This window comes from Molossus molossus, unplaced genomic scaffold (genome assembly GCF_014108415.1).
Source record: "Molossus molossus isolate mMolMol1 unplaced genomic scaffold, mMolMol1.p scaffold_m16_p_21, whole genome shotgun sequence".
NCBI lineage: Eukaryota > Metazoa > Chordata > Mammalia > Chiroptera > Molossidae > Molossus > Molossus molossus.
This window is the reverse complement of record NW_023425357.1, coordinates 12,927,531-12,949,906: the sequence shown is the minus strand read 5'-3', so window position 1 is coordinate 12,949,906 and position 22,376 is coordinate 12,927,531. Positions and strand designations below refer to the sequence as shown.

Below are 22,376 nucleotides of genomic sequence, written 5' to 3'. Positions count from 1 at the left end.
ACAGGGAGCTGAATATTAAATAAATCTTGAGTAGTTACCCAGTATACCTTAGCTTCCTCCGAGAGGATACAGTGACAGTAAGGGGTCATACAGCAACTAGCTGGACCAGGTCTTGACTCCTGGACAGGACAACTCCTAAAACTGCCACTTTATCCCCCAGATCAAGGGTCCTGGACAGGTTCCCAGGTGCAGGCAGGTCCATCCCTTCCCCCAGGAAAGGCCAGCAATTGGAATCCCTGCCCACCCCACAATCCCTGCCCACCCCACCCCCAGCTTCCCTTCCCCATCAGGAAGGAAAACCCTGGGTATTGTGTAAGAAAACTTGAGTTCCTAAGCCCATAAACAAGGGATGGGGCAAGAACAGGAAGCCACAACCTCCTGCAGCCACAGAGTGGAAGAAAGACGTGTCAGGAAGAGGAGTAACAGAGATCCAGATTTGAGGGGACTGTCCAGAAGGTGTGATAGGTGAGGAACCACATGCAGAGTATCTAGGCAGAGAAGTCTGGCTGCTGCTGTTTGGTTTCCAAACCTCTGAGCTCTGTCAGCCTTGCTAATAGCTGGCCCATGTCACTGAACAAGTTAAAAACACTGGCACTCCCAACGAGCAAAGCATGTGCAAATAGGGCTAGGAGTATTTGTGATTCCAAGGCAGTATTTCCTTAGACAGATGAGGAAACTGAGGCCCAGAGGGGAAAGCAAGCCTGTGGTAGCAACGGGCAGATGCTCTATCATCCTGCTCATGCACTGGCCTGATACTTGGCCAGGAACTCCAAGATTGGTACTAGGCCCAGGCTCTCATCAGCTCCTTCCTCCAGCCCATTAAGAAAGAGTCCCAGGGAGCCTTGATGCCCACCTATGCCCCTTCCAGGGCAGTTTATTGGTTCCATTTGTAAAAAGACCTTTCCCATCAACCTTCAAGCCTTTGCCTTTCCGTTTCTGAGAAGGCGGTTGGCTTCTGGTCCTGGCCCCATGGGCAACAGCATACTTGGTCTGATAATGCTGGCAACACACGTGTGACACTCCAAGTGCAGTCTTTGTGCAAGTCCACATCCAGCTCTGGGGAGCAGGAAAAGGTGAAGGGCCAGGTCTGTGTGGAAGGTGGGCAGAGCCCTGGTTGGCTGTACAGATGTGTGGGCAAGGCGAGCAGACCCCGTATGTGCCCCAGCTCCAGTGCCTGGTGTGGCTGAAGCCCAGGGTTGGGGGGGGAGGGTGTAAAATCAGAGATCCTGAGAGAGAAGCCCTTAGGCCAAAGAAGTGTGTGGAGCAGGGGAGGAGCCCAAGGGAGATTTCCATGGGGGCAGTGTGTGCACACAGCCCAGGGTTGGGAACACAATGTGCAGGGGGCCTTTGGTGACTGTGTGGCTGTCTCCTTCCCTTTGGGATCTGCATGCCTGAGCCCCTGGCCTCCTGGAGCTGAACGAACACACCTGAGGATGGGGATGGGGAGAGCTTGGGAAGGAAACTCAGCTGGAAGTGGTTTAGGCCTCAGAGACCACATCCTGTCAGAGGAGCTGTCAAGGTGCCAGGCTGTCAGGGGGCCTGGACATCTGTCTGTCTGCCTCAGTCCTCAGAGCTGCTGGAGTGACAGTCCCCTAGGGGCAGAGATGGTCTTTGTCCTCCCGGGGAGGTGGCCTGGATGCTAGGAGGTGGGGTCAGTCCTGCCAGATCCAGGATCAGGAGGCCTCCGATGGGCGCCGTCCCCCCTCCTCCTCCATCAGCAGCAGGCGGCGCCGTCCAGCCTCATAATCAGCCTCGTCCACACTGACCAGCAGGCGGACAGCCTCCCGGCCTACAGCCTCGCGCAGGGCTTCAGTTAGGAACACGCCCCGAAGGGCCTGCAGCAGGGCACCACTCAGGTAGTCCCCCCAGAAGGCGTCCAGATAGGAGAGCTCGGAGAACTTGATGTCACACACCACAGAGCCCAGGTCTCGGGAACGGAGCACCGCAGTGGCCTGCCCGAACACATCTAGCTGCCGCGCCAGCGCCTGGGGCCGCCGAGATGCCACACCCTGCTCCAAGGCTGGCCCATGTTCGCAATACTCTGCTCGCACCCTGAGCCGGATGTCTGTGGATAAAGAGGGGCTGGTCAGCGAGGGGCTGACACTTAACACACTGCACAAGGGGACTGTCACCCCTCCTCCCTCACTTGAGCCTCCTCTGCAGGTTCCTCCCACTACCCTGTGGGTAGCATTGTACCTGACCCACATCCTTCCCACTTCTGGTAACCACACCCAAGTATGGGTGACACCCTCACATGGCTTCCCTCCTCTGGTCTGGCCTCAGTTACCTCCTGACCTGGCACCTTCCTCTTCCCCTCACGTGCCCCACTCCAGACTCACTACCTCCTTGCTGCTCCCACGCGCCCAACTGCCAGGCAGGTTCCGCCCAGCCATGTCTGTCAGCTGAGGATGCTCTATCCCCAGTCTCCACAGATCTTGTTCCCTCACTTCTCTTGGGTCTTTGCTTAAATGTCACCTTCCCAATGAGGCCTACAGCAACCATCCCATTTAAAACTTTATTAACACCACCTGGCCCCCAGCATTTCCAGTTCCCCATGCCCTGCTCCCTTTTTCCCCAAGGTGCTTACCACCTTCTCACCTATTCTATATTTTCCCTTCCTGTCACGCTTATCATCCATCTCCCCACAACGTGAGCTCCCTGAAGGACAGGTTTTTGTCTGTTTTGTTTACTCCTATAGCCCCGCAGCACACAGTAGGTGCTTTGTTCACTTGCACAGACCTGTGACACATAGGTGTTTTTTCACTTGTATAGTTCCGTGGCACACAGCAGCTGCTCAATATACATTTATGAATGACTTGCCTTAGACAACCAGTCTCACCCCTCTCCCGCCTTCAAATAGTGAGACTCATGTGGAGTCTACCAGATCCCCAGCCCCCCACCTACTAAGCAAGCACCAGACCCAGGACACTCAAGGCTGGACCTGGGTTGACTCTACTGGAACCAAGTGCTCTCTTTCCACAAAAGCTTAGGCTAAGATGGTGGGCTATTAGTCTGGAGCTGTTGGGGACCACTTTGCCCCAGCAGGGAGAAAATGAAGCCTACACAGGGCCAACAACAGAGAGGGAAAGACTCCTGAGCTCATGACATGAGGCACAAAGCACCTGGAGTTTCAGCTACACTTTCTTTTCTGCTTAAGACAGTCTGAGTTGAGTTCTGTCACTTACAACCCTGCCCTCATCCAGCCAAATGAGATGTCAGCTCTGTGTGGTGGACAGGGCATGAGATTTCTAAGGTTATCTTTATAAATGTGACCTTGGCCCTGGCTGGTTTGGCTCAGCGGTTAGCGTGTCAGCCCGATAACCAAAGAGTCCCGGGTTCGATTCCGGCCAAGGGCACATACCTCAGTTGCAGTTCATCCCTGGCCCGGGTTGGGGTTGTGTGGGTGATAGCCAATCAATGTGTCTCTCACACATCAATGTTTCTCTCTCTCTTCCTCCCTCTCTCCCTCCCACTCTATCTGAAGGTAAACAGAAAAATATCCTCAGGTGAGGATTTAAAAAAAAAAAGGTTATCCTTATAAATGTGACCTTGGGCCCTAGCTGGTGTGGCTCAGTGGTTACAGCATCAGCCAGAGCACTGAAGGGTCATGGTTCAATTCTTCGATTCCCAGTCAAGAGCATGTACCTGGGTGGCAGGTTTGACCCTCAGCCCTGGTCAATGCACATGTGGCAGGCAACCAATCGATGTGTCTGTGACATAGATGTTTTTCTCTCCTCCCCCCCCCTCCCTCCTCCTCTCTCAAAAAATATCAATGGAAAAAATATCCTCAGATAAGGATTAACAAAAAATATATAAAATAAAATAAATGTGACCTTAGGCATACCACCTCCCTTTGGGATTATTAATATGCACCTCTGAAATGGGGCTACTAATAGAACCTCCTCTTCATACAAGGCACAGGCTGTCCTGAGGATCTGCTATAAGCTATAAATAACAGCAACCCATACTACAGAGCACTATCTGCCAGGTGCTACTCCAAGTGCTAGGCTCCTATGAAGTCACTGAATCCACAAACAACCCTATGAGGCAGGCCCTATTATCACCCCACTGTACAGATGAGAAAATGAAGGCCAAGAAAAGTATGGTGACTTGTCCAAGGTCACACTGCCAGGCAGTGGCAGCATATGACAGAGGTTGCTGAACCCCCCATGCCCTAGATAGCAATTCCAGGTCATTGGAGCCAATTCCAATCCAGGCACTAGCTGTGTGACCTAGGACAAATCACCACCTCTCTGAGCCCAGGTTCCTGCCTAAACCAGGGGATAATCCCTGCTGTTAAGAGGATTAAAACGAGCAAAGAATAGAAAAAAACTAGCTGGCACAGTGCACACACGGTGTCCAATGGGTGCTCAAAGAACGGCAGCCTCCAACAGCTCTAATGTGCCAAATGCTTTACCTCTGGGGATTCAGTAGGATCAGCCCTATGGGGCAGGGGCCACACTCAATTCATATGACAGATGAGGAAACTGAAGCTCTGGGAAGGGAAGTGTCATATCCTGGATCCCTTCACCTTTCACAGACCATGTGAGCAGCACAGCAGAAAGTAGAAGGCAGGCCCCTTCTCCCCAAGATGACTTCTCAGCACCACCCACTTCCTCCTCCCACCCCAAACCCCAAACCCTTCCTCTTTCTGCCTCAAGGGGAACCTCACCCTCTCTGCTCAAGGCCCAGGGAAACCTGCCTTGCCTTAGCCCCCAGGAGCTCCCATGGCACTCAAGCCCAGCTCCCTCCATCCTAAGGCCCAGATTAAGATCTCTGGGCTCACATCCTTGACTCCTATGAATGTCTGACCATGCCCTCAATCAGCCTGGGCTGGGGATCAAGGGGACAGGGAGGAGCAGCACCTGTCCAAGACCACACGGGGCTGCTCAGAGGCAGAGGCACAGAGCCAGGTGGCTGAGTCCGACAGACCTTGAGGTGAGTCCCAGCTCTGCCACTCTCTAGCTGTGGGGCCTTGGGCATGTGACCTCACCTCTCTGAGCCTGTTTCCCCATCTGAAAAACATAAACAAGAGGTCCCTGCTACCCAGTAGGATCATGAGGATTAAATGAGGCAACTTGTGAAATGGTTGACCCGGGGGCCTACAACACAGAAGGCACTCAGAAACAGGAACTATGATTTTGACACACACCTCTAATGCCACAGCCCTACCCAGGCCTTGCCCTCTTGATTGGGCCCCTGAGCCAAACTTCTCCCTCATCTCCTACAATCTTAGCTATACCCTCCCATACCCTGTTCTCCAGTCACAAGTCCTCCCAGCACAAGCCTTACTCACACAAAAATGACCTACCAGCCCCCTCTGACTAGAACGGCCCCACTCTCCCACCATGTCCTGCCCAGGTGAATCCCTCCCAGATCACCTTTCTCTTCAACACAAATTGCTACTAGGCCTGGCGCATAAACTGTCATTCTATTCATCCAGAGCCCACCCCACAACATGGGGGGTGGTGTTTAGAAGAAGGACAGAACCAGGGTAGAGTTGTGTGTGTCTCATTCATTCTTTCATTCAACAGCTATTCACTGAGTGCCAGCAACATGGGAGTGACATGAGCATCCCACCACAGGTGGAACGGGAAGACATGTAACCCCCAGTTAGGAATCACTTGCCATTGGCCTGGCCCTGCCCAAGTCTTTTCCCTGTCTTAGACCCCCAGTCCTTATAGTACCTTCATTATCCCCACTTACAGAGGAGGAAATCTTTCATCAGACCACAGTCCAACCTTAGTCTGGAACACAAGAGGACCGCGCACAGAAACCATGCATTACCTGAACTGCCACTCCATCACTGGCCCTGGATCACAGCATTCATGCAATCTCCCCTTGACTCCTCATCAAAATAATTTAAAAACAATAGGTGACACCTCTACAGTAGTTACTGCACGCTGACACATACTTCACACCTATTGACCCTTTTGATCATCGCTGCAACCTTATAAAGCAGTGCTATTATCCCTTTTTTGCAGATGGGGAAACTGAGGCAGGGGAGATGAGTTACCTGCCCAAGGCCACAGAAACAGGAAGTGGCAGAGCTGGAATTCCAACTGAGGTGCCTGGCTGCAGAGCCCAGCTCTTAACTACCCCTATCCTGTTTACTGTCTCTCACAACCACACACAGAAACCTGTAATTAAAAGACATCCTGAGGATGAAGAGACAAAATTACAGACAACGAGGTATAATTTAGATTGAACTGATCAGAGAGGACCTCTCCAGGAAATGACATTGGAAGTGAAATGTGACTGAGGATAAGAAGGTTCAGATAGAAAAACAGGAGGCAACAGTAGCATTAGCATTCCCAGAAGAGAAGAAGGTAAGTGAAAATCCAAAGGTAGAAAATAAACTTGGGACATTCACAGACTGAGAGCCAATGTGGCTGGACCATGGTAGAGGAGAAGAGCACAAGGGGACAACTGGAGGCAGGGAACAAACCATGCCCTGGCAGGCCATGGCTGGGAGTCTGGGACCTCCCAAAGTGACCACAGCTCTCCGCACTTCAGTGGCCTCCTCAATGAGACACCCTCACCCCAGAACCTGCTTTCATGGGCCCTCTATGAGGATTACATGGCTAGATGCAGGTCAACAGCTGAGGCTATTGCCTGGCACTCGTTACGTCCTCCAAGTGCAACAGGGTGTCAGGGACAGGGCAGCAGTTGGGGAAAGCTGAAGGTGGCTGGCCCAGGATGGAAGGAGTACACACGTGGAGAGAAGTGGATGGGCTGGCCCAGGTGTGACAGTGAGGGGCGAGGCAGGAAAAGCACCCAACGTGCATGTGACCTGGGCTGGGGGCTGGCTGAGTTGTTTCCTGTGGTCTAGAACACCAAGACTTTGTCAACAGTCCCTCTCCAGTTGGGCAGCTGTAGAAAAATGCTCCCTGCCCCAAGGACAGAGGGTGGGGGTATGTCTTCCTAGAGAGGAGAGCTTTTCCTGTTTCCTACACTCAGGTGGGCCCCAGAACTCTCTGGTCCCCCAAACCCATGCAATACTGGTCTTTCTTCTGGGGCAGAGGAAAATGGGAGGGACTTCCCAGTGAGGGACCTCCAAGTGAGGGACCAGGGAAGATATGATGGACAGGCCCAGGGCCAGTTGAGCAGGTGAGTAGCCATGCATGCCAGTCCCTGTGCTAGGTGTGGCTTGGGGCCAGACATAATCTCACTCAGGTCTTCTCTCCAGAAATTCCTAGCAGGAGGGCTGGGGACAAAAAGGACCTGTGCTCCCATGGTGCACGGTGGAGAGAGGCAGCCAGCGTGCTCCAATGGAAAGACACCTGTCCTCCACAGGGCCAGACCACCCTCCTCCGGACAACAGTAGAACCCCTCCCTTCCTCCTGTCTCTTCCACAAGAGAGAGCCAGAGTAAAGGTGTCAAATGTAAAGTTCTTCAACCTCTGCTGAACTAGTAAGAAGCTGCCACCAATGTTAGAGAAAGGTTAAGAACACATCACCACCTAAGAAGTGAGCTTGAAAAAATTAAACATCAGCCTGGTGAGTGGCTCAGTGGTTGAGTTTCAACCCATGCACCAAGAGGTTGCCAGTTTGATACCTGGTCAGGCCACATGCCTAGGTTGTGGGCCCAATCCCCAGTGGGGGGCATGCAGGAGGCAGTCAGTTGGTGTTTTCTCTCATTGATGTTTCTCTCTCTCTCCACCCCCTTCCTGTCTAAAATCAATAAAGAATAAAAATGAAATATCAAACCAGAATCTGATCAAGTCTCTAGAGCTGTAACTACCAATTTTTAGGTGATACAACAGGAGAACACAATCAACTCCACCACAGGATGCAACTGGCAAAATCCAGTCTTTGGGACAACTACTTTCTTTTTTTTCTAACTTTTTTTTCTTTATTAATTTGAGAGAGAGAAGAAGGGGGAGGGAGGGAGGGAGAGAGAGAGAGAGAGACAGAATCATCGATGAGAGAGAACACTGATAGGCTGCCTCCTGCACACCTCCCACTGGGGATCAGGCCCACAACCTGGGCATGTGCCCTGACCGGGAATCGAACTAGCTACCTCTTGGTGCATGGGTTGAAGCTCAACCATTGAGCCACACTTGCCGGGCGGGGAAGGACAACTACTTTCAACAAATACAATGCAAGGGGGAAAAAGAGAAAGCAGAGCTGGAAGGGGAATACAATAGATTAGGGGAGACTCAGGAGAGCCAATACTTGCTAGACAACTGGAAATGTGAGCATTAATTAGATACAGTTGGCCCTCGTTGATCGCGGTTAATCAGTTCCAGACCGCAATAAATGAATTTCTGCGAAGTAGGATTCTTTATTTATATACAGTCATCCCTCTCCACTTCGCACTTCAACTTTTGCGGCTTCATTCTATCATGGATTTTTTTCTTTCTTTTTTTTTTTTTTTTATCCTCACCTGAGGACATTTTTCCATTTTTTGTTCAGATAGAGTGGGAGGGAGGGGGAGGGGGAGGGGGAGAGGAACATCAATGTGAAAGGGACACATCGAGTGGCTGCCAGCCACGCAACCCAACTAGGGCCGGGGACAAACTGCAACCGAGGTACATGCCCCTAGTGGGAACCGAAGCTGGGTCTCTCTGGACCGCAGGCCAACGCTCTAACCGCTGAGCCAAACTGGCCAGGGCTATCACGGATTTTTTTCAAATAGTCTAGTACCTATTTGAAAAAACCGCAATAAAGTGAAGCCGCGAAAATCGAAGCATGAAGTGGCAAGGGACGACTGTATTTGATATTAAGGCATTATTGTTAATTTTTTTAAAGGATTATTACCCTGACCAGGCTGGTGTGGCTCAGTGGTTGAGCATCGACCCATGCACCAAGAGGCTGCCAGTTCAATTCCCAGTCAGGGTACATGACCAGGTTGTGGGCCCAATCCCCAGTGGGAGACATGCAGGAGGGACCAATCTGTTTTCTCTCATCGATGTTTCTATCTCTCCCTCTCCCTTCCTCTCTCTCTCAAATCAATGAAGAATTTTTTTTTTTTTTTAAAAGAGTTCTTACCTTCTAGAGGTACATGGTGAAAAATCCACTGATGAAATAACAGCACACCTGGAACTAACTCCCAAATATGGCTGATGAAATGAGATCAGCCACAAGTAGACAACTGCTGATGCTGGGTATTGAAGATGGGGTTTGTTACACTAGTCTGTCTGCTTCTGATCTCCTCCACAGAAATTATTGAGGGAAGAGCAAAGCTCAGCCTGTCATTCAAATCCTCTAATTGCTTTCTAAGGTTAAAAAAAAAGCAAAACCCCGGCCCATGGCTCACAGGCTCTGCCCTCACCTCCTAGCAGCTTCCCATCGCTCCCTCCACTCCTGCCTTGATAGCTTCCCTGCCAGCCCTTCACCACTACTGGCACACTGCCTCTTGGGCCTGGGCTCCTGCTGCCCCACCCCCCCCAATCTGGGACATCCTGCTCCAGCCATTCACATGCTTCTTTTTTTTTAATTGTTTCGAGGTTAGGAATATTTCTACCAGGTTTTTTTGTTTGTTTTTTTTCTTTACTAATTTTAGAGAGAGAGGGAGAGAGAAAGAGAAACATCGATGAGAGAGAACTTCTACTGGCTTCCTCCTGCATACCCAACACTGGGGATTTGGCTCACAACCTGGGCATGTGCCCTGACAGGGAATTGAACCGGCGACCTCTAATGCATGGATCAACACTCAACCACTAGCCACACTGGCCAGGCCATATGCTCTTTCACGAGGCCGTCCTAAACCACCCTAACTAGAAACTACATCTAGAATCGCATTTTCCATCACTCTACCCCCTTCCCCTGCTTTGTTTCTCTACTCAGCTGACATCTGGTATCTGTATCTGGGCTTTCTCCTCTCACCAGAACTTAAGCTCCTTGAGGGCAAGAGCCTCCCTTCCTTGCTGCGCCTAGCGTGAGGGCTCTATAAATACCTATCGAATTAAAAAATTAAAATATCCGAGTTTGGACCCAGCCACTCTGCATAATGGGGGCCATCATCCCTATACCTCACCACTGTCTTGAGAATTCAAGGTCAGGCGGATAGCACACCCTACAAAGTGCCCAGTGATGGCCCTGAGGGACATGGAAACTCAGAGGTCCTGTGTCCAAGCCCAGGACCCTCACTCAACACCCCCTCCCCCCCCTTCCTTATACTATATGGCCCTCGGGAGTTTAGTTGGGTTCTACCCCTCAGTGGAGGGCAGCTAACTGGGGACCAACCCCCACAGCTGTCACAGGTGAAAAGGGGGCAAGAATGGCAGGATCCTTCCTCACTCAGATCTGGAGGGGCCTCCTTTCACCCCTAGGACTGGGCCTCATTAAAGGTAAGCCATCTCAGCTTTCAGAGGGAAAAACCTGTGCCCTATTGGGGAGCGCCTCACTCCAGCCCCACCCTGCCAGATGAGTCAGCAGTCAGACCTGCTTACCCATCCCCCCATCAAGAGCCAGCCACACCCCATGAACAACCTCCCTGCCCTCAAGGAAAAGACCTGATGCCTCTACTGGCAAAACCCCTCCCTCCCCAGGCTCAACTTGGCCTGCTCCCTAGGCAGGTAGTGACTCCCTGGGCAGCCCAGCCAGCCTGGTGGATCTGGTAATTACCTCTGACTGGGGGGAGAGTCACAAGCAAGCAGCCACCCCTCAAGCTGGTGGCTATGTGAGGACACAGGCTAGCTCTATTAGTCTGTTCCTCCTGAACCACCCAGCACAGGTATCTGCAGTCTCATCTATGAAGTGGCTGTGGCACCCACAGCCTAGGGGACAAGGCCAGGCACTGGGAGGTGGCAGGTATGGCCACTCTATGGGCTGGACGAAGCTCTGCAAATGGCAAAAGAAACCACCCTGGGCTGAGGTCTTCTAGGGAATGCAGAGCTGCTTTAACTTCGCACCTTCCCGCCTGTAATTTGACCTCCCTCCCTCCCTGGCTGAGCATCTCACAGCCTGATACCTGTCCACTGGCTTGCCCAACTCAGAGGGTGTACCACAGATGCGAGTGGGGAGAGAGAGCTTGTAAGAGAGTATACCCACTCAGGCCTGTGTCCTTCTCTCAGGACAGGTGGAATTTCTCAAGGGCAAGGTTTGAGCATGAGTCTCCGCACAGCAGTCCCCCCAACACACCCAATCCAACGCATCTGCAGGTCCAGTCAGCTCTACGGTTATTTTCCTTAGTCCACCCACTTCTTGCCCTCTCCAATGTGACCAACACAAGCCAGACCCCTCCATCTTGCTGGACTGGGCACCCTTGTCATTCATTTCCCTGCTCCATGTGCCCAGAGTTGTTCTAAGTACTTTATAAATCCTAACACATTTATTAACTGGTTTTCCAGATGGGGTCAGAATTCCTTTAAAATCAGGTATCATGCCTTGGCCAGTGTGGTTCAATGGTCAGAGAGTCTGCCCTCGCACTGAAAGGTCTCAGGCTTGATTTAGGGTCAAGGGCATGTAGCTGAGTAGCAGGTTCAATCCCTGCCTTGGTCCGGGCGCTTGCAGTAGGCAACCAATTTATGTCTCTCTCACATCAGTATTTTTTTCTCTCTCCCCCCCCCTCCCTTCCACTCTCTAAAAATCAATTGATAAGGATTAACAGAAAAACACACACACACCAAAAAAACAGGTATCAGATCACTCCTGCTAAAATCCCTGGACAGCACATACTGCATGAAATGAAAGCCCAACTCCCACCCACTCCAAGGCCTGCAAGCTACTCCACCCGATCCCCAACCTCTCTTCGAGGGGCTGTCTAAAGCGAGCTTCAGTTTCACTGGCTTGTCACTCTGTTAGAAAGAGCACTTCCACTAGGGCAGGAACTTCCCGCCCCAAGCATATGGCGAGTGACAGTGAGAAGAGAAAACTGGTACATAGCAAAAGCCAGGTCAGATGCTGTTCTAAGAGTATTATGTGTGTTACTCATTTTCCCTCTCAACAATCCTGGTTGGAAGGTACCATTATCAACCTCCTTTTACAGATGTGGAAACTGAGGCACAGAAGGGTTCAGTAACCTGCCCAAGACAAGTCAGCCCATTTAATTTGCTAAGGCCAGGAGGTAAATCGGGCAGCTTGCCACAGGGTCCTGTTTTCACCTCTGCATTACTCCACCCCTGCAGAAAAAATGATTGAATAAACATACGCTTGCAAATGTTTGCTGAATAAACAAATGAAACTGGGGGCAGCAGACTGTCAGGGAAGGCTTCCTAGGAGAGCTAGCACAGGATGTGATCCTTCAACTGAGGGCAGGATGTAGTTAAGCAAGATGAACAGAGGAACACGGATTCCACTATGCTAAACAAAGGAACAAGAACCACTGCCCTCCTGCTAGGTGTCACTAGGTGTGTCACACCTCAGAGAAGTACCCATTCCTCCTATCCTCTGGCTCAGCAGAGGCAATCCCCAAGGGCCACAGACACCTACCACAGGTCACTTTGCCTTCCGAGGTGGGTTTGGCCTGCTCCTGCTGCTGCTGGGGGGTGGCTGGGCCCCCTCTCCGCCGCCGTCTGGCACCACCACTGGGCCGGCCCCGACTCCGTCGCTGCCGCTTGGTTGGGGGGGAGCCTGAGAAAAACGGGGTGGTTGAGGACAAGATGACAGGTAGAGAACCAAAGCAGGTGCCCAGGGAAGAGCTCGAAGCAGGTGCCCTGGGTGAGCACCTCTGCCTCGGAGGCCCTGTCCGTAAGATGGGAAGTAAGTATAACCTAGCATCATCTAGAAAAGCAGGCAAGCACGCCCCCACCCAGCAATCCCACTCCTAGGTGTGACAATACAGAAACTCCTGCACTCCCACACCAGGACCAGTTCTGGCGACAGCCACAGGCATTGTTTACAGCTTATAACTACATTCACTTGAAAACAATGTAAATGTGTGGCAAAAAGAATACAGAGTAATTTCCAGGACAGACTGATTAATGAAGTAAACTGAGGTGCAAAAGAAATGTCTACAATTTGCTATACTTCACATAAGAAAAGAGGAGAGAGCCCTGGCCGGTTTGGCTCAGCAGTTAGAGCATCGGCCTGCGGTCCAGAGACCCAGGTTCAGTTCCCGCTAAGGCGCGTACCTCGGTCGCAGTTTGTACCCGGCCCTGGTTGGGTCGTGCAGGTTGCAGCCACTCAATGTGTACCTTTCACGTCAATGTTTCTCTCTCTCAATCTCTCTTCCTCTCTCTCCCTCCCACTCTATCTGAACAAAAAATGAAAAAATGTCCTCGGGTAAGGATAAAAAAATAATAAAAAAAAAAAAAGAGGAGAAACACAAAATACATACATTTGCTATTTTCTTTTTATCCTCAACCAAGGACATTTTTCCATTTTTTGTTCAGATAGAGTGGGAGGGAGAGAGAGAGAAAGAAACATCGACGTGAAAGGGACACATCGAGTGGTTGCCACCCTCACAACCCAACCAGGACTAGGGACAAACTGCAACGGAGGTACGTGCCCTTAACGGGAACCAAACCCGGGTCTCTCTGTACCGCAGGCCAATGCTCTAACTGCTGAGCCAAACCGGCTAGGGCCATTTGCTATTCTTGCAAAGTAAAACACTATTCTTGCAAAGTAAAACACTAAGGACAAATTAGAAATGAATGAAATTGACTACCTATTTACTGGAGGAGGAACAACAGTGTAAGTGATACTTCTAAAAATATCTTTTTTTGCCCTGGCCGGTTTGACTCAGCAGCAGAGGGTCGGCCCATGAACCAATAAGTCCAGGGTTCTATTCCAGCCAAGGGCATGTACCTCAGTTAGTCCCCGGCCCTGATCGGGGCCATGCAGGAGGCAACCAGTCGATGTGTCCCTTTCCCATCGATGTTTCTCTCTCTCCCTTTCTCTTCTTCTCTCTCTACCTAAAGATAAATAGAAAAATATCCTCGGGTGAGGATAAAGAAACAAAAAAACAAAGAACATCTTTTTTACATACTTTAGTTCTAACAAAGTCAAAAATTTTTTTAAAAGATAAAAGAGCCCTGGACAGTTTGGCTCAGTGATTAGAGCGTCTGCCTGCGAACCAGAGAGTCCCAGGTTCCGTTCCTGCTAGGGGCACGTACCTCAGTTGCAGTTTGTCCCCGGCCCTGGTTGGGGTTGTGTGGGTGTGGTAACCAGTGGATGAGTCTCTCTCACATCAATGTTTCTCTCCACCCCCATTCTATCTGAAGATAAATGCAAAAAAATGTCCTCGAGTGAGGATTAAAAAAAAAAGATAAAAGAAACAGCCTGGCTGGTATAGCTCAGTGGTTGAGCATCCACCCATGCACCAAGAGATCACTGGTTCAATTCCCAGTCAGGACATATGTCTGGGCTGTGGGCTTGATCCCCAGTAGGGGGCATGCAGGAGGCCCCCAATCGTTCTCTCTCACATCGATGTTTCTTTCTTTCTCCTTCTCCCTTCCTCTCTCTCTCTAAAAGTCAATAAAATATATTTTAAAAAAGAAACAAACCATAAAAATAAACACAAACAGAAACAAATGAACCTAACTATGTACACAATTGGTAAACATAAAAAGATAGAGAAAAGAATTTCAAGTTATTTGGAGAACATTCTGAATGCAAACTCTCAGTGGAATGGACTTCCAGGACCAGAACCACAAATACATGGTCTCCTTCATACAGTTAGCAGTGGTATTGACATTGTAATTTTTTTTTACTGTTGTAAAATAAAGCAAATAAATCCGTATCTCAATGTCATTAAGAACCAAGATTTTCGGTATATAAAAAAAATCCTTGTATGTTAATTTTGAATGAAAAATACTAATATTGCCCTGGCCAGTTGCTAAGTGGTTAGAGCATTGGCCCACGGACCAGAGAGTCCCAGGTTCAGTTCCCGATAAGGGCATGTACCACAGTTGCAGTTTGTCCCCGGCTCCGGTTGGGGTCATGAGGGTGGTAACCACTCGATGTGTCCCTTTCGTGTCAATGTCTCTCTCTCTCTCTCTCTCTCTCTCTCTCTCTCTCTCTCTCTTCCTCTCTCCCCCTCCCACTCTATTTGAACAAAAAAATGGAAAAATGTCCTCAAGTGAGGATAAAAAAAAATTAAAAAGAAAAATACTACTATGAAATTTTATTTTCTTTATTGATTTTAGAGAGAGGAAGAGAGATATGATTATGAGAGAGAACATGGATTGGCCACCTCCTGCATGCCCCCCAGATCGGGCCCAAAACCTGCACATGTGCCCTGACCAGGAATCAAACGGGCGACCACTTAATGCAAGGGTCGACACTCAACCACTGAGCCATACACAATGGCAGGGCACTAATATGAAATTTTTTTAATTTTCTATTTTTTATCCTCACCCAAGGACATTTTTTTCCATATTTTGTTCAGATAGAGTGAGGGAGAGAAAGGAAGAGAGAGAGAGAGAGAGAGAGAGAGAGAGAGAGAGAGAGAGAAACATCGACATGAAAGGGACGCATCCCCTGGCAGGTTTCGCTCAGCGGTTAGAGCATTGGCCTGCGGTCCAGAGAGACCCAGGTTTGGTTCCCGCTGAGGGCACGTACCTTGGTTGCAGTTTGTCCCCAGCCCTGGCTGGGTTGTGCGGGTGGTAGCCACTCTATGTGTCCCTTTCACGTCAATGTTTCTCTCTCTCTCTCTCTCTCTCTCTCTCTCTCTCTCCCCCTCCCACTCTATCTGAACAAAATATGGAAAAATGTCCTTGGGTGAGAATTAAAAAAAAAAGAAAGGAACACATCGAGTGGCTGCCACCCACACGACCAACCAGGGCCAGGGACAAACTGCAACCGAGGTACGCGCCCTTAGCGGGAACCAAACCCGGGTCCCTCTGGACCGCAGGCCAACGTTCCAACCGCTGAGCCAAACCAGCCAGGGCAATATGAACTTTTAAAAAGCACAGTTTCTAATGGAACACTATGTAGCTACAAGAAAGAAAGATCTTTTATCCTTTGAGATAACATGGAAGGACCTGGAGAGTATTATGGTAAGTGAAATAAGCCAATCAGAGACAGACAAATACCACATGATCTCGCTTATTTGTGGAATATAATGAACAGAAAAAGCTGATGAACAAAATAGACCCAGAGACATAGAAAGGAGTACAGTTCAGACTGACAAACTTCAGAGGAGGGGGTGGGAGGGGAGGGATGTGATAAATGAAAGAGCTTATATGCATGTATGCGTAACCAATGGACATAGACAACAATGCTTGGGGGTGGGGGAGATAGGGAGGAAGGTGTCTGGGAGGGGAAAGGAGAAACAGCTATAACAAAAATAAATTAATACCCCCCCCCCCAAAAAAATTTCAAACCACATTTAAAAGAAAATAGTTTCTAACTCTGTTCACTGAAAAAGCCTTGAAATGATATATACATTCAGTACCCAGACCTTGGTCTCTAAATACCACTGCCTTTAAAAGTAACCAGGCTTCTAAAAACAGCTGATTTCATGGCTAGGGAAGGAAAAGTACAGGTGAGTGCCATATCTTGCCATGCCACAAAGCAGGAAGTGCCCAGTGCAAGATGGAGTCCCATCAAGAAGACACAGGAGCTAGCCAATTTGAACACCAGGAAGAATGACTAATTGATTATAACACAGTAAATAAACAAGAATGCATGAGTCCATAGTGATACTCTCCACCAACAAAAGAGGGAGGGGGGTTGGAAAGAAAAACTCCTCTTGAAAAAAATGTTAGCTAATAGATGCAGAAAAAGAAAAGAATTAGGAAAATTACCATTTTCCGAACACCAGTGTAATAACTGGTTCAGACGGAAATCGCCAATAGATGCTAAGCTCACTGGTGATGCTGTTGGAGAACAGGATATGCCAAAGTGTCATCCCATAGATTGTTTACTAACCATAATGGGGGAAATAATGTCACTTTGCAAAGGACAAATATGGGAGACACCACCTTAACCAAGTGATCAAACTTTCCCACTCACAACAGGAAAACTAGACCTTCTGCCTCCTGCTAAAAACATAGAACCTGAATCAAATCAAGTCTCCAGACCCAATTCCCACTTCACAAGAAATACAGAGGACAAAGAGACAGTTAAATGACACCATTAGGAAATTATTAGACACTTCTGGAAATAATCAGGACATTCTACTAAACAACTGGCCTGGTAGGGGGAGAGTCCATGTCATGGTAAAAAAAGAAAAAGGTATGGGTGAGGGAGGAGTTTCATTTTAGTAAGAGGTTAAGGAGACATAGTGACAACTCACCTATGAGTGGACCCTGAAAATGAAGACAATCTAAGAGCGACATGAAAATGGACCATTAAGATATCAGAGAACTAGTGTTTACTTTATTAAGTATGGTAATGGTCTTGAAGTGGTATCGGAGAATCTCCCTATTCTCAGGAGAGACCTGCTGATTCAGGGGTAAAGTGTCCTGATGCCTAAAATTACTTTCAAAGAGTTCAACAAAAACAGAATTACATATAATTACACATAAAGCAAAAGTGGAAAAATGAATCTAAAATTATTGAATCTAGAAAGATATGAACATGTTCACTGAACTAATCTTTTAATTTCTCTGTATGTTTGAAATTATGCTTGAATTAAAAAGCAAGTAGGATTGGATAAATTAATTGGCACAACAATTAAAAGATACTAATTAGAGCCTGGGTCGGTTCGGCTCAGCAGTTAGAACATCCAACCAGGAACCAAAGAGTCTCGGGTTCAATTCCGGTCAAGGGTATGGACCTCGGCTGCGGTTTGGTCCCCAGTCCTGGTTGGGGTTATGGGGGAGGCAAAGAATCGATGTTCTCTCTCACATCGATGTTTCTCTCTCTCTCTCTCCCCCACCTCCTTCCCACTTTGAAGATAAATGAAAACATATCCTCAGGTGAAAATTAAAAAAAAAAAAAAAAAGATACTAATTAGAGCTCAACATGAATAAAACTCAGAAACATGTCCAACAAAGACACCAGGGTGAAGAATGATGAACCCATGAAGTGAGGCCATTTAGATGAAATCTAAAACCACAAGAAACAACTCCATATGTTGCTTCTGGACATGGTTTTTTTGTAGGAATCATAAAAACACACAAAGCAAAAATGAAATAGAATGACTCCTTAGGCCCTTTCCTAGATGGGCCAGGATGGAGAAGGTTCATTAGGGTTCAGAAGAAAGAGAGAGAAACTGCCTTCACACCCACCCGGCTGGGCTCACCTATCTCCCACTGGCCCTGCTGAGCATCTGACGAACTGCTTGACTGCCGTCGGCGACGGCAGCTGCCCTCTGTCCTCTTTGTAGAAGAGCTGGAGGTGCCATAGTTGTAGCGTTCTGGAGAAACTGGGGGGAGAGAAAAATGGAAAGAACTATTCAGAACCTCTGGCCCCTACCAGGCCCAGTGTCAAATTCCTACACTGAGATAAACACCTGCCCCAGAGGGTACCTGCATTCTCCAGAGGTCAGAGTCCAGACACCCATTCCCTCTCCAACACCTCCTCCTGCCCAGTAGTTGCTTGATGCCTCATGACATAGAGGAGGGCTCAGTCAGAGTTATTCTGTAATCTGAGTCATGGTAAGGATCCCTGTAATGTTGCCCGCCATGAACTACCCCTAGCTCTCCCTGAGGTCCCAAGAAGTAAGCAGGCCTCTCTTCAGGCTCCCCAAATCTTCTCTTCCAGAGCCTGACCTTCGGATATATTTTCCCAAAAGTGATGTCAGTTCTTCCCTAGTGCTGCCTTCTCCTGGTTATCCAAATCCCATGGGCTTATTTTGGGCAGGAGAGCCTCATACCCACCCTCCCCAAACTAGCCCCTGCACCTCGCCAAATAATCCTGCCAAAGTCTCAACAGCCTTGGCCTATGCACGTATGGGGCTCTTGTGCCTTAAATCCTCCCAGCTCCTGGCCTTCTCAAGACTGTTGTTCTTCCCACACAAGAATTAAGGACATCAACTCTGGACCCAAACCAGCTGAGTGTGAATCCTAGCCTCTATGATATGATTCTCACCTATCTCTCTTCCCTTTCTTTGGTCCCTTCTGCTCCTGCCACACTGGCCTCTGATGATACCAAACTCACTCCCGCCTCAGGGCTTCAAAGCTTGCCTTTCCCTCTCCCTACAGTGGTAGCAGTGCAGCCTCAGTTCAAATGTCAGAAAGATCTTGACTGGTTATCCAATCTAAGGGAGCCTCCCTATTTACTCTCTCTATACTATTGAAAGAACTCCTTATTTACTCTCTCTATACTATTACTTTTTTTTAGTTTTTCTATAACTATATGTAAAAATACATTGTTTATGTTTTAATAATGCAAGCCTCATATAACAAACACTTTCCTGTCACCTTATAATTCCTGTGTCCAACACACAGGATTCAGTTCTTATATACGAACAAACTGTTTGACTTTTCTGAACCTGTTGTTTTCTCTGTACAGTGGGACAGTAACAGTACTTCCTCATGGAATTTCCAGGAAGATATAAGAGCTTACTCTGTGTCTGGCATTAAACAAGCCCTCCATAAAGAGTGGCCACAAACATCATTATTGATGTGGTCAAATTCCACAAGCTCACCCCTCCCAAAGCTCCCTTCTCCCTTTTGTGTTTCTCATTGATATTCTGGGAGGAGGGAGTAATGGGATGGGACATAGGCTGTATGATATGGCGCTATCTATATCGGGGAACCACCGGGACCCAGATGCGGAGCTAGGCCCTCTCCCCACCGGCAGTCTCTCCCCCTCCCATCCAACCATACCTGGCCTGCGCCGCCTGCGCGCCAGGTGCGGCAGCAGATCCTGCCGGGCCAGCACTCGCAGGAGCTGCCCAAGGAGCCGCAGGTTGCTCTCGTCGCACTGCCCGCGGCGCTCCAGCTCCAGAAGCAGCTCCAGGCCGCTACGGGTGTGGGACAAGCCGCCGGCGGCGCCGGGGGCCTCATCCAGCAGGAAAGCCAGCAGATCCAGTTCGCACTCGGTCAGCTGCCCGCCCACCACCTCGAACATACGATGAAGCGACAGCATCCCGTAGTAGTCCAGGCACTCGTCCTCCTCCCAGCTCGGGGCAGGGGTCGACCCAGACAGCGCCATACCCGGGGGAGGGGGGCGGAACGAGCTCGAACCAGGGCCTAGAACCCACTCAGCAGGGAGGGGGCAGTGGTCAGCGACGTGGGGGCCCAAACGCCACCCCCGCCAGAGCGTCCTCCGGTCCCCGACCCGAGGGCAAGTCTACCCTCACACCCCAGCGGCTTCCCCCTTCCCCCGGAAGGAAATGGTATCGTCCGAGGTCCCCTAATAAGAGGTCGAGACGTCAGACCTCACTCGACCTCCGACTAGTCGGGCCCACAGAGCCCGAACGCCCCTCCCGAGGTGGTATGTTCCGAACCAGCCTCCGAACCCACCTAGTGATTTGGTCTGAACAAACCTGGGGGCCCACCGCGGGGCACCCTGTCGACTGCCCTTTGACTCTGGGTAGCAGTGCCCGGACGTGCTCCTCGACTCCGTCCAGAGGTACTGTCCGACCAGCCCCAGGCTCCACCCCAGTGGTACCGTCCCAAAGTGACCCTCTGGCCCCTACAAGTAGGACCGACCAAAGCAGCACTTCGCCCCGCACAGGCGGTGCTGTCCAAATCCGACCCCCTCGTCCTATATGGATGGTACCGCTCTCTCCCCAGCACCCAGGTGGTTCCGTCTACCCGCCACCAGTCGCCCTTAGGCCTCTCTGGATCCTCACCGAAATCTGGCGTCTGATGACTCCTGAGCAACGGCCGCGGCCACTTGTTTTGGATCTTTCTGGCACCTTCTCTATTATTACGCCTGCGTCACCTCGCCCCTCCTCCTTTCCCAACTCGCGCAGGTGCGACCGCCACGCCCCTTAAGCGCAAGCGCAGAGTGAGGCTTCTGAGCACCACCCCTCAGGGTCCGCCCCCAACCGTAGCGTCTGAGTCGGCCAGTGCTGCGCCTGCGCAGAGTGAGAATAGTTATGTGCTTGGGTAGGGTTTGGCTGGGTTTCTTCTACCAGTCTGTGACTTAAATCGCCGAGTCCTTGTTGCCCGTATAACATCACGACCTTTTGGAACTCCTCATGTCATGGACTACAGCCCCCTCCTAATCACGACCTAGACGCCCACATTACCACTACCCCCAACTGCCCAGGGAAAACAACCACAATCACGACCAACTTTCCTGGGTCTGAGAAGTGCCCAGGCCCTTATAATCAAGACTTGGACTTTCCTCCTTTAGACTGCCCCTTAACTCCTAATGGCGATCAGGAACCTGCAACCCAACTGTGCCATCTCATGATTTCAACTGGAATCCCTCAACATCCAACAGAACTCCCAACACCCATGTATAAATTCCTTCCCCTGATCAAGACGGATTCCTCCATCCCAACCGTGCACCTCCTGACGATGTCCACCACGAACCCCTCTCCCCCCATAACCCCTCCTAGTCTCTGCTTTCCAAGGTCACAGGACCTCCCAATACCCGCTTCTCTAACCTGCTCCTGTGAGTTTCTTTCTGGGGAGAGCAGGTCTCTTATCAGAAGAGTTGGAGTCCAGGCTGCTTGTATAAGCGTCCTCCCCACGTCGGAACCTTGGGCGTGGTGACCACCCCGCCCGCCCCCACTTAGGTGACTCAAGGTCAGGGCCCCACACCTGCCTTAAGACAGGCCCCCCCCCTTCCCTCCCCCGGAATTATCTCGCCTTGGGAGGAGGGAGAACTAGGTCCTGCCAGGCACTGGCTCAGCCAGCACTGGTTTTGCTTGGGCTGCAGCAGTGACCTCGGAAGAGTCCTTTCCTCTTTCTGATGGCAGTTATAACCTATTGAAACCCAGTCCTGGGTGGGACACACGTTGGTGCCCAATAAGTAAATATCATTAAACCAACTGAAGAGCGGGAGGAAAGGGAAAGCAAACTGGCAAAGGGTACCTCCATGTTAAATTTATAGAGAACACCCATGGTGTATTAGGCCCTGTGCTGAGCGTTTTGTTTTGTTTTGTTTTTATCCTCACCCGAGGACATTTTTCCATTTTTTGTTCAGATAGAGTAGGAGGAAATGAGGGAGAGAGAGAAACATCCATGTGAAAGGGACACATCGAGTGTCTGCCACCCGCACGACCCAACCAGGGCCAGGGACAAACCGCAACTGAGGTATGTGCCCTTAGCGGAAACCGAACCCGGGTCTCTCTGGACCACAGGCTGGGGCTCTAACCGCTGAGCCAAAACGGCCAGGGCTGTGCTGAGCGTTTTTATGTGTTTGATTTCATCTAGTCCCCTCAACAACCTTGGACATGATTCAAGGCCACTTTTACACAGGAGTAAAAGTGAGACCCAGAGAGAAGTACTCCAAGTGTGTCTGGCTCCAAAGCTGTGCTCTCAGGGATGTTCAATCTCTTCAGCTATGAAATGACATTTCTGTCAAGGTCTCCCGTCGCCCAGTCCACTCTTTGGGCCCTCACTTTCCAGACGTGCGCACTTCTCTCCACTTTCAGATTTGGCAGAGAAGCGGCCGGGTAGAACTGCGCAGGCGCTT

At 50.0% G+C, this 22,376-nt stretch overlaps 1 protein-coding gene across 1 annotated transcript; it reads right to left on the bottom strand.

The window, feature by feature from the left end:
* Positions 1-306: 306 nt before the first annotated feature.
* Positions 307-21,373, bottom strand: DEDD2 (death effector domain containing 2). Its single transcript, XM_036274444.1, has 6 exons — positions 21,343-21,373; positions 20,578-20,805; positions 19,607-19,972; positions 18,079-18,201; positions 12,378-12,518; positions 307-2,065 (listed from the first exon to the last, which is right to left on the bottom strand). Exons 3-6 carry the CDS (start codon positions 19,932-19,934, stop codon positions 1,674-1,676), a joined length of 984 nt encoding a protein of 327 aa, XP_036130337.1. The 5' UTR covers positions 19,935-19,972; positions 20,578-20,805; positions 21,343-21,373; the 3' UTR covers positions 307-1,673.
* Positions 21,374-22,376: the final 1,003 nt, after the last annotated feature.

Coding starts and splice junctions, on each gene's coding strand:
- DEDD2 (XM_036274444.1), bottom strand. CDS start 19,934: ATGGCGCTGTCTGGGTCGACCCCTGCCCCGAGCTGGGAGGAGGACGAG. Junction 18,202..19,606: donor GCGCAGGCGGCGCAGGCCAG/GTATGGTTGGAT, acceptor CTCTCCCCCCAG/TTTCTCCAGAACGCTACAAC. Junction 12,519..18,078: donor GCAGGGCCAGTGGGAGATAG/GTGAGCCCAGCC, acceptor CGTTTTTCTCAG/GCTCCCCCCCAACCAAGCGG.